General features: G+C 44.2%; 1 protein-coding gene across 8 annotated transcripts in view; it reads right to left on the bottom strand.

Moving 5' to 3' along the window:
• Lpin2 (lipin 2) overlaps nucleotides 1-11,142 on the bottom strand; it is a 74,078-nt gene continuing 62,936 nt past the window's right edge. For 5 of the 8 annotated variants that reach the window (XM_028874079.2, XM_037210192.1, XM_037210194.1 and 2 more), the window contains 10 exons: nucleotides 10,947-11,046; nucleotides 7,454-7,641; nucleotides 6,222-6,315; nucleotides 5,757-5,826; nucleotides 4,887-4,976; nucleotides 4,073-4,155; nucleotides 2,988-3,147; nucleotides 2,052-2,200; nucleotides 1,453-1,539; nucleotides 2-472 (listed from right to left, as the gene is read on the bottom strand). In XM_028874079.2, the coding sequence (XP_028729912.1) occupies nucleotides 316-472; nucleotides 1,453-1,539; nucleotides 2,052-2,200; nucleotides 2,988-3,147; nucleotides 4,073-4,155; nucleotides 4,887-4,976; nucleotides 5,757-5,826; nucleotides 6,222-6,315; nucleotides 7,454-7,641; nucleotides 10,947-11,046 (1,178 nt within the window). In that variant the 3' untranslated portion in view covers nucleotides 2-315. Of the gene's footprint in view, nucleotides 473-1,452; nucleotides 1,540-2,051; nucleotides 2,201-2,987; nucleotides 3,148-4,072; nucleotides 4,156-4,886; nucleotides 4,977-5,756; nucleotides 5,827-6,221; nucleotides 6,316-7,453; nucleotides 7,642-10,946; nucleotides 11,047-11,142 lie in introns of all 8 variants that reach the window. The other 3 variants (XM_037210188.1, XM_037210190.1, XM_037210189.1) reach the window with 2 other exon arrangements.

Here is an 11,142-nt window from a genome sequence, read left to right as displayed (position 1 = left end):
TAGTTTTACTAAAGTATGTTCTCGGACAGATCTTCATCCCCACATCACCCTCCTTTCTTAATCCTGGGCATGGTCAGCATCCTTCCTCTTTGGCTTGTCAGTCTCCTGACAGAATGTCTGGGTGATAACGCTTGTGGGAAGTCACACTTTCCTTCATCATCTTTGAGCACTTCAGAGAGCAGCAAATGAAGAAACAGACACTCCAGAGCCTGGGAGCCTGTCCAGAGTTCTGTCTGTTCACATACTCCACTGGGCCCTGGGCTCCAATGCTCCCCCCACCCCAGCCCCTGGAGGAACCCAGCATAGCCACTGGGGCTACCTGTGGAAGGCAGAGAACAAACTGCTGGGAGACAGCATCAGAGGGCCTCGGGGCAGGATCGTGCCCTTGTCATTGACCCAGTGCAGATAGCCACGGGTCATGTCGGCCATGCCAATGGCACGTGCGGAACAGTATAGAAACTTGTAACCGTTCCTAAAACAACAAACACACATACAAACAACCTGGTTAGCCATGGGGTTTGGATCAAGGAAAGACAATTTTTTTCCTTTTAACAGATTCAAATTAAGGTCTTCTCATTTACTTTGAAAATGAAATTACTGACCTTAGAAAGAAACCAGTTAGGGTTAGAAACTATGGGAAAACTGGATTGTAGCCGGGCGGTGGTGGCACACGCCTTTAATCCCAGCACTCAGGAGGCAGAGCCAGGCGGATCTCTGTGAGTTCGAGGCCAGCCTGGGCTACCAAGTGAGCTCCAGGAAAGGCGCAAAGCTACGCAGAGAAACCCTGTCTCGAAAAACCAAAAAAAAAAAAAAAAAAAAACCAAAAACCCCCACCAGATTGTATTAAACTGCAAAGCCCTGACAGAATGCATGCTGATCTAGTTCAGAAACAGACCAAGAGTAGACAGACCTGGACTATCTGTAAGGTGGTATCTGCTGTAAATGAACCATCTATGGGGCCTTATTCAGTCTGTAGGTCACAAACTATTCCACAGGACAGGGGGCATAATCACACCCAAGTAGCTGACATATTCTGATTTTCATAAGATGGTATTCTCAACTCAAGTTGAAGATGGCACTATATATCTCCAGATCAGTGGCACATGGACATGCTAGGATCCCAAAAAGGACGGTATGGCTTCTCTTGAGCAACTGTTTTCCATGCATGCTTATGCTATCTACCCAGTAAATAAACCAGATATGAAAGTCAGCTCTCCTGATAAATCTTAGCCACAAATAGTTACAGTTCTAACGACCTAGTGAAGTCGGTGGTTCCCAGAACTTAGCTGAGTTATGACAGGTAAAACCACTAATACCACCCACCCACGCTTTTGAAAACAACCAAAAACTATCTAGGCCACAAACACACAATGTATACAGATGTATATTATTTTTCTCGAGTTCTTGGTCAAAGCAGAACTGGGAAGAGAATGCATGGGAATGAGTACTTACTCATTGATAGAATGGTAGAGCTTCGCTATACCCTGATGAGTCCAGTCTTTACCCAGTTGTGGGAGAATCTGTCCCAATGCATCAGACCTGGTAAGAGGGTAGAAACAGAAACAGATATCAGAAACCAACATATAAGGCTGAGCATTTTCCATATTTGCTGCCAATAAGCAATAGGTGGGGGTGCAAGCTGGGGACACTCTCCCAAGCTGGTTTCATCCTGATTCTGTGCAACTGCAAGGCAGTCCTGCAATAATACACCCTGAGGTGCTCCTAAAAGGGAGTTATAGGAAAGCACAGTATTTATTTTCAGGGATAATCTACTAGCACATCTTTTTTTTCCTCTCATCCTTAAAAATCTTAACAGTTTGTCTTGTTTGAACATTAGAATTTGGGGACCAAATAGCCAAATCTTTCCAAGTTACTTTGAGAATTCATTTGTATGGCTACACAGACCTCCTCCTCACCCATAAAAACGACTCCATTTGGGCTGTTTTCAGGACATCTTAGGGCATATGGTTTAAAAGACACTCATTATTGCTGAGGGCTGACTGCTTCCCCAACCCACACCCTTCCTGCCGCCCACAGTATGCCAAGCTCACTTGGTTATTGTTCCATCAATGTCAGAGATGATCACTTTGTCATTCCAGTTCCACAGGTAAATGGTACCCGCACAGCGACAGGTGCCCTGATACTGGGTTGTAATACTGAACACCACGTCATTGGGGCCATCATGCAGCTTCAATTTTGCCTTTTATAAAAAGCACAGTATTAAAGAAAGTTTAAAGCTTTACAACAGAACTCAGAGCATGTGGTTTCCTTGGTGTTAGCATGTAGCATGGTAACAATGGTTGAGGAAGCCACACTGCTTGAACTGTTTTCCAATTCTAAGGATTTCCTGATAACCTCCCTATCATCCATCATACCTAAACTCACTAATCGCTGCCCTGGCCACAGCCTCATGCTCAATCCAGTAAAGCCATTTCATAGTCAAACTGTGTCCAAGTGAGACGTAGGAAATTGCATTTAAAATGTCACTGCTCTACTGTTATGAATCCCAAGAGGCAGTATGTGGTCCTGTGCTGAGTGAGGAGCAAGATTCACTAAAGACACCTGCTAAAAATACCCATTCCTGAGCCAGGCAGTGGTGGCACACGCCTTTAATCCCAGCACTCAGGAGGCAGAGGCAGGCGGATCTCTGTGAGTTCCAGGCCCGCCTGGGCTATAGTGAGTTCCAGGGAAGGTGCAAAGCTACACAGAGAAACCCTGTCTCAAAAAACAACAACAACAACAAACAAACAAACAAAAAAAAAAAACCAACACCCCCACCCCCAACAAAAACAATGGAAAACAACAACACCAAAACACCAAAACCAAAAAACTATTCCTTGGTTCATTTCCAGAAACTGAGGCAATAGTTCTCTGTGGGCAGGAACCCGGGTCACAGGCTCCCTGAGCGGTCCTAATTGCTCACCAGGGTTGGGGTGCTGTTCTCCTAGAGAAGTTCATAGAGCACAACTCTACTGCACAGTACTCACTATCTGGTCCGAGGAGAGCCGGAGCGACTTCTTATAGGAAGCTGTGCTACAGTGACCCAGTGTCTCGATGGAGATGGTGTCAACTTTGATTGTTTCTTCCAACTCCTGGGAGCCCTCGTCACTAGAAGTATCGTTCTCTGCAGGCCTAGCCAACAGCACACTAGTCACAAAGAGGCAGGGCATTTGATAGAGCTTTTATAATTTAGGATGGAAAATAAACAAGTGTCACATGTCCATAATCCCAATCTCTAGAAGGCTGAGGCAGAAGAATCTGCTCAAGCCTTGGCTATACAGGAAGACCTGGTCTCCAAAAACCAAAAAAACCTTCAACCCTTTCTAGGACAGCAAGAGTTGTTTTTTCCATCACTTATCCATATCCATTTACTTATGCCTTAACTACTAGTATCACAAATTTAAAAGGCCACTCTCTGTCTCCCTGTAAGTGGCATGAAGTTACTTCTGTATCTTTTAAAACATCACTGGCAAAATGAGTATTCACTGGGATAGCAGGACATATTTCTGAAGTTAGAAAGTTCACTTTATACTTCTTTTCTAACAGAAAGTGAGAAGAGCAAGAAGATAAATTCCTAGACTAGGATTGCCATGTGGGAGTGAGACGAGGGTGTGGGGTTGAGAATGTAAGCACACACAACATGCTCAACTCTCCTCAGGCTGAGCCAACTCCAATGCCCAAAGGAGAGGACAATGTACCCACACCCACCCTTTAGAAGCTTTTTCATGTCCTTTCTGCCACCTTAAAAGCAGGGGGAGTAGGGGTACCAGTACAACAGGTACCCCAATCATTCCAGGATCCCTTCCCAAAGTTCTGCCTTTCCTAGTAGCCTGGCTCTGTGCTGGGCACAGTAGTTAGAAGCAGTGATGTGTATTGACGTCTGTAAATTGGGAAAGGCAGTTCTTATCTACCAAGTGTCACTGACAAGCCACTTAATGTCATGTCATGTCTCTCTATAGGAAAAAGGTATTTCTGGCTAAAAATTCAGCAAAATTGCCAAGATCAACTTTGATGTAACACCCAAGCAGGATTGACAGAGTGCTGTGAGCTAGGATAAAGGACAGGGACCCACCTGGCACTGGTTGGCTCCTCAGCACTGGAAGGCAGGTCATTTGTTGGCGGGACCTCAGACTTTCCCTCTTTGCTCTCTGGCAGCTGAAAGAAAGATGATAATGTCGGTGTACAATGTTTTCTCCAGACTTCAGCTGTCATTCTTGCTGGGAAACAGAAACCTCAACCCAAACTGGAAACTTGAGGGACTTTCTCCACTTGAAGCCGAAGGGCAGAAATCATATATATATGTCCACAAAATATAACTAACTGGCCCAATGGTAGAGACACCTGGACTCCACCACCGAAGTGACTACTGGTGCCTTCTCCTGGGTCACCTGCAGAAGGGGGAAAGCAGTCAGAGACCACACTGGTACAGATATGCACTTGGTAAAGGCAGGAGCACCACCCTTTGCTATCTGAAAAACTATAGGTGGAACTCCCAGAATTCTCTTCTTTAGAAGGCTCATTTAGTGTGGGTCTCTGGACAAATGTGCTCTCCTGCTACTTGGCTAAAGGGATATTCTGCATGCTTGTGTGTGGCTCTGTGCAGAACTGTAAGCTCCTGTTCACACCTGAGAGGTTACACAAGTGCAAAGAGCACAGTTCTGGAGTCCCTTCAAGGCTAGTTCCAGCTCCACTCTCACTACTCATGCAGCTTCACCCAGCTCTGCCCACCAAGTCCAAGCTCCCGATAAACAGCAGTTCAAACGTCTGTAGAAAGCACCCGTGCAGCACCTGCATGCAGTGACTCCTCCTGCCAAACAGCGCCCGTACCCTATACTTTGTATGAGTGGCAGACAAAGAGTTGTTTTAAATCAAATCGGAGTCATTACCTGTTTGGTCATGCTTTCTCTCTTACGCCAAAACCACCACCGACCAGATTTCTTTGGCATCTTGTCTTTAACCCAGGACTCGACCGTGGCCTGCAAACAGTCAGTGTGGGTTAACAGGAGATCTGGTGGTTGCAAATCACTGATTCCTCACTACCGTCCTCGGACACTGCCTTCTTATAGAATGAGTGATGCTCTACACACCGCTCAAACCCATCTACGCTTTCAGGAGCCCAGAAAGAAAGGCAATGCACTCCTTTGCTTCAGGGCAGTTTTGTGGTGTGAACCCAGTGGACCTTAGGGTTCTGCAAGCAGACAGACGGCTTTCACCTCTTATCTTTGGGACCTGTGGCTTTTATGATACAAAAACTGATTATGCAAATGATATCTTGTAGGTGGGCAGAAAGTTCTACATAACAGGCATTCCAGCCACCATCTGACCCAGCCACACTAATGTCACCTTTCTAGTGTGCACATCACCCACTTGTTGCTTCTTCCCATATTGAGAAGAAAATATTTTATGCCTCGAGTCCATCTTTAACTGACGATTTAATAAAACCTATCACTCCCATTCCTTTTGTGCTACTGGCAACTGAACCCAGACCTTCACACACTCAGGAAAGTGCTCTATCACTGAGCACTCTAAGTCTCTATCTCTGAAACTGGTCTAAATAAACACTTAACAAAAAATGAGGAAAAGTGGCAGGCCACGTAATTGCCTAGGATTTAGTGGGTGAACACAGCAGATTGGATCTCTGATATAAAATACTACACTCAAAACCTTGAATAGAACCCAATAATACAGAATATAAACTTTTGGACTGCTAGATGTTACAGATACTTTGAAGGAGGTTTCAAATGCAGACCACTCACCTTAGGCAAACTCTTCTGGAATACTTGCAAGCTAAGGATCATGGGAGCAGCCAAAGCCCAGTTGTAGTAACTATGAGAAACGAAAATTGTGCAAACCCATTACACAGAGAGTCAGAAGCAAAGTAGGGTGGGGGAAAGGGCTGGGGCAGAGAGAGGGTCGGGGGACTAGAGAAAAGTAGAAAAACTATCTATCCAATTGTTCATTCTCTCCAATAAATAGATGAGCAATGGAATTTTGAAGATTTGCTTTAAGCCAAACTTCTGTGAGCTGAGAAGCAGTAAAATCCATCAAACAGAGTAAGAGCACTGCAATGACTCAGTTAAAAATAAGCTGGAGCTTCAGTCTCATCTGAAAATCATTGTTTGTTGGCTCATTTACGTGATGACACATTTTATAGCAAGGAAAACAATGACTACAGTTAAAAACTGTAGAGTACGTAGCAATGATCAGGCAACGGTATTTACCGGTTATATATCCGTATTACCAGGTTCGGGTTGTCGATAAGGCCAGGGTTTTCTGCAAACTCATGGTAAGTGATGATATGCTCCATGAACTTTTCTGCAAAAGAGAGCAACCGTCAGCTTGGTGAGAGATGCACAGATCCCTGCAGGAGATGGTTACAGTACTCTGCACTAAAAGACTTGTGAGCTTTTAAAAAGGCTTTTAGAAGAAACTTTTTCATATTTATCAAAAGATAAATTACACATATAAATACACTTTAATATTTTTAGGACTCAAACAACCAACCTAAACCCCAAACCAACATAAGAAAAACCCCACCACCTTTCTAGCCTCCTTGCAGCCCTGATGCCATGTGTGAGGCAGCTCTGGGCTCTCTTCACCCAGTCTCTTTTTTCACATCTTTAGTCTTTGAAGGGGAGAGGAGACAAAGGACAGTGCTAATGTGACCACAGTGTTAGTCATGGAAAGGAAATCCTGCCCTTTAGGAAAAGCCATTACAGGCCAGTGGCCAAACTGACAAAAGCCTTAACTGAAAGTGAATCTAAAGTTGCCAGGCAGGACCAGCTCTGCCTGGACTACTCAGGTCAACCCAGGCTTCCTGTTCCAGTGTTATTTAAACTACGACAGAAGGGAAGCAGATCTCACTAATGGCACACCGCTTGCCTAGCATGTTTATTTAACACAGGAGATGGGGGAGCAAAGGCTGGAAGAACATGGGACAGACATCTCTCAAGCCTGAGAAAGAAGGTAATCCCACTTTTTGCTAGTGGACAGCCACTGTCCCACAGCGTCACGGTCCTCCCTCACTGAGTCCTGGGGTTTGCCAGGAAGGCAGCTGGGGGCCCCAGCCTCACTCAGATATGTCAGCAGCTTGACATACAAACACGATCAACGCCACAGGACCCCACCCTGCTGCTCTGCGGAGAGCACAGCCTGTAAGTTATCAACTTCTGAGTCTGATATTAGAGTCCTCAAGGCAGAAGTCCTCACAAAACCACCCCACACAAAGGCACTGTGAAACTCTAAGGACAAGGCCTTATGGAAAGGGACCCATACTCACACAAGGCCAGTCAAGAATTCACATATCATACCATGTTTAAAAGCAGATTTCATTAATTTCTTCCCCTCATGCCAGTAATTTATTGAACAGAGGTTTGGGCACAAAGACATGTTAAAACAAGAAATGACCTGGCTACCCTCCCGAGGTGAAGGCAAGCATGGCTGTCCAGCATACCTTTAGAAATCTCTCCATTCTCACTGAGGCCTCCACAGAGGGAGAGAGTGACATCAGGCAAGTCCATGGCAGAGTCTGAGAGGCACTCGGTGCCACTGTCTGCAGCTGCACTTCCCACAGACTGTGGGGACTGAGAGCCAGAGAAGGTGTCGGACTCGGGCCACTGGCGGGAGCCAGGGTCTGTGTCACTGTGGCAGAGGGAAGGAAGGAGAACCAAGGATTTAGTCTGGTTTTGCCTTAGTACATGGTCCTTAGAACCCTACGAGGAACAGCTGGAAAACCCAACATAACTTTTGGGGTGTATGAGTGCATGATGTATGCATGTAAGTGTGGGGTAACCCACACACATGTGAAGGGTAGAGCAGGGTGTAGTCAGGTGTCCTCCTCCATCACTCTCAGACTTACCTGCTCCTGGGATCTACCTGTCTCCAGCACCCAATGCCGGGGTTAGAGGCACACGAAGCACCACGCCCTTTCTATGTGGGTACCTGGGATCTGAACTTGGGCTCTTATGCTTCTCACAGTTAAGTGCTCTTATCCACCAAGCCATCTTCCCAGTGACCCCCTCCACAGCCTTTTAAAGTAGTGTTTCAAAACCACACCATAAGTGACTAGTAAGAATCTGAACACTAAGAAACACATGTAGGAAACACTTCACAAAGCCACTCCCGATGGTGCCCGCTGTTCACCTGGGGCCTTCCTGACTGTAATTAAAGAAGTGAGAAGCAGTTACTTCAGTTGTGAAGATGAAATAACAGACAGTTAAGACACTTGGGAGCCCTTTGATCACAGCATTCCAAGAAAAAAGTCATGGTAATACATGCAGCCTGTGGAAAATGTTAAGTCCAAAGCTGCTTTCTTAAAACAAAACCCAAGGTTTTTTCTAAATTCATCTTAACACTCTCTAAAACTAACCTAATTTAAAAAGCAGAAACACTCAGGAAAACAGTACTCAGGAGGCTATCTAGAACAATGCAGACTGTCTTTACAGCAGTGAGGTCTGGACCTTTCTCGAGATAAGGCACAGAAAGTTCAGTGCCAGAAGGTGAGCACATTGACCCATTGGAATGGAACATAAATGTGAAATAAGGAAATGGCACATTACATTCCTTAGTCACAAATGTTAACTACTTTTAACTCTGGTGAATATTTAGTATAATATTTGAGATGTTCAGATGTTTTTTCCTAGAAGCTAGCTCCCCCTCCTTTTTTAGTACTGGGGATTGAACCCAGGACCCTCATGTGTGGGAAGGCAGGCACTGGGCCACTAAGTGACAGTCACTAAGTGACATTTCCAACCCAAGAAGCCAGGATTTTAAGTTTTATTGAAGCAAAGCAAAACACGACCCATCTGGTGAAATTAACATGAACTTCTGAAAAAAGTCTAAGAGAGGAGTAGTAGGTGGCAGCAGAGGGTAGAAATGCAGACATGTTCTTAGCAGGAAGTTAGTTTATGTTTGGGGAAATTTTCTCTTAATAGCAGTTCACAGCTTCAAACTAAAATGAAACTGACAGAGACCGTCTCCTCATTAGAACTGGTTGAACGGCCAAGCCCACTGAGACACGGCAATGCACCAAACTCATGCAGTGAGGGGCAGAGAGGCAACACCCATGCTTGGATAAAACCAGAGAGGGCTGTGTGTTCTGTAACTCTTGTGTTGTCTTTACCAGGCACACGAGGAGTCTCTGTAGGCCACCCGACTAAGCTGTGGATGTGGGAGACACAGTTCTACCCACTCCCCACTAAGGCCCTTTCTCCTAACCCTGTCTGTTCCTATGTGGAGCCCTGAGACAGAAGAATGCCTGGATGTGGGCCTCCCACCAACACTAGTGCTGGAACGCTATCCCAACAGTACAACATGGAGCTTTATCAGTTGCAGCAGCTGGCATCCTTCAACCAGGAAGGGCATGTCACCATGAGGGATGCCATCTGACTCAGCATGCTGCAAACACACAGGAATGATGGGACATTTGTGAACACTGGATGCATAAAACATGACTACTTAGTAACACAGTGACAATCATGACAGAGAATACTTACTGTAATAAAATAGTGTAGGACATGTCCCTGTTTTCAGCCCTTCCTTGTAAGTGTGGCTAATAAACAGACAGTAACCTTTACCAGCAGAACTATAACCAAGTATGGAAAGTTCCACTGAATCAGTGACTATTTTCTTTCCTTTGCTTTTTTCCTGTTTTGTTTTTTGGGTTTTTCTATTATGTAACTCCATCTGGCTGTCCTAAAATTCGTTATGTAGACCAGGCTGGCCTCTAATTGACAGAGATCCACCTGCTTCTGCCTCCTGAGTGCTGAGATTAAAGATATGTATCAGTATGTCTGACCTTGCTCCCTATTTCTTAATAGGGATATTTTAAAAATCTAGTGTAAAAGTAAAGTAAAAAGACTGGAAAATATAAGAGAAAGTCATAACTCGAAGAGATTACATTTTAATTTTTCCTACCCTTAAAAAACTAGACCAATTTCAATTTTTTCATCTTTAAAAACCTATAACTTCAAATACAGGATGTAGGTATTTTAAGATAATCTAGTGTGTAGAGTTAGAAACAAACTTTAAGAATCTCCTAAAAATATCTATTAAAAAATCTTAAGTATATTTATATCATCCCCATTTTTCCATTCCAAGTAAAAATGAAGTATGTTTTCCTAATAATTCATATAAAAGAATATAATTGTGTATAAAGCACAGTAGATTCAGGCCATGTTTTCTGAGAAAATAAATTGTGTTTTATAATCAGCATATTAAGTAGTAATCCCTCTTAGGTTACAATTAACCTGGGGAGACAGTCAACGTATATTGTGTTTGAGGTTCGTGGTCAAGTTACTTTAAAATAATGAGGGGTGGGAGAATGGTGTTGTGACATGGCAGGGACATGAGCAATGTGGGGACACAGAGTCCCCTGGATGGGGCCTTAAAAGACTCAAGTTCAGAAGTGGCTTCACACTCTTCAAAGGAGTAAAGAAATTCTTTGTAAAATGTTTGTAAATTAAAATGTGGTATTTTAAAATACACAAATAAAATGAATTTCCTCAAGCACATTCAGTTTGTTATGAGTGACTATAAAGAGCACCAAACTAGGACTACCAGAAGGCGAGGCAGGTAAAGTGCTTGCTGGGAGACTCTGACAACCTGAGGTTGATCCCTGGAACCTGAGTGGTGGAAAGAAAGAACTGACTCCGTTGTTCTCTGCCCGCCATAAGTGTGTACTACAGCACCAGCACAACACACGCACGCACAGAGTCAAATCTCTTACGTGGCTCTCTCTCCTTATTGTACTAAATATTTTACAAACAATATATTACTTTCAAGTCACGACAGCCAAAACAACACACACTATGAGCTTCCCCAAACCTGAAGCAATAAGCAGATTTAGCTAAAAGACTATCACTCTGTTCCTCTTGCTCAGATGAAATAAGTTTTTCAAGCTGGAGTTTCTCAAGCTGTCCACACCTCAATGCACAAACACACATTACCTTTTAGGGAAATAGAGAGCTGCCACTTCAGGCTCAAGAGCCTTTAAGTCATCAAGGTAAATGTCATCAGGTCCCTGGTGCTGACTTCTTTTGTGAACACCTGTTTTTAAAAGAGAAACACACCGGAGGTTAGAACGTGTTCTCTGTTTACAATTCTGCAATAACATGAGGTTTTAAACAGATGGGCGCTAGCGGC

This window comes from Peromyscus leucopus, chromosome 13, assembly GCF_004664715.2.
Source record: "Peromyscus leucopus breed LL Stock chromosome 13, UCI_PerLeu_2.1, whole genome shotgun sequence".
In the NCBI taxonomy this organism is placed as follows: Eukaryota; Metazoa; Chordata; class Mammalia; order Rodentia; family Cricetidae; genus Peromyscus; species Peromyscus leucopus.
The sequence above is the reverse complement of the archived record's forward strand: the minus strand, read 5'-3'. Positions and strand labels throughout refer to the sequence as shown.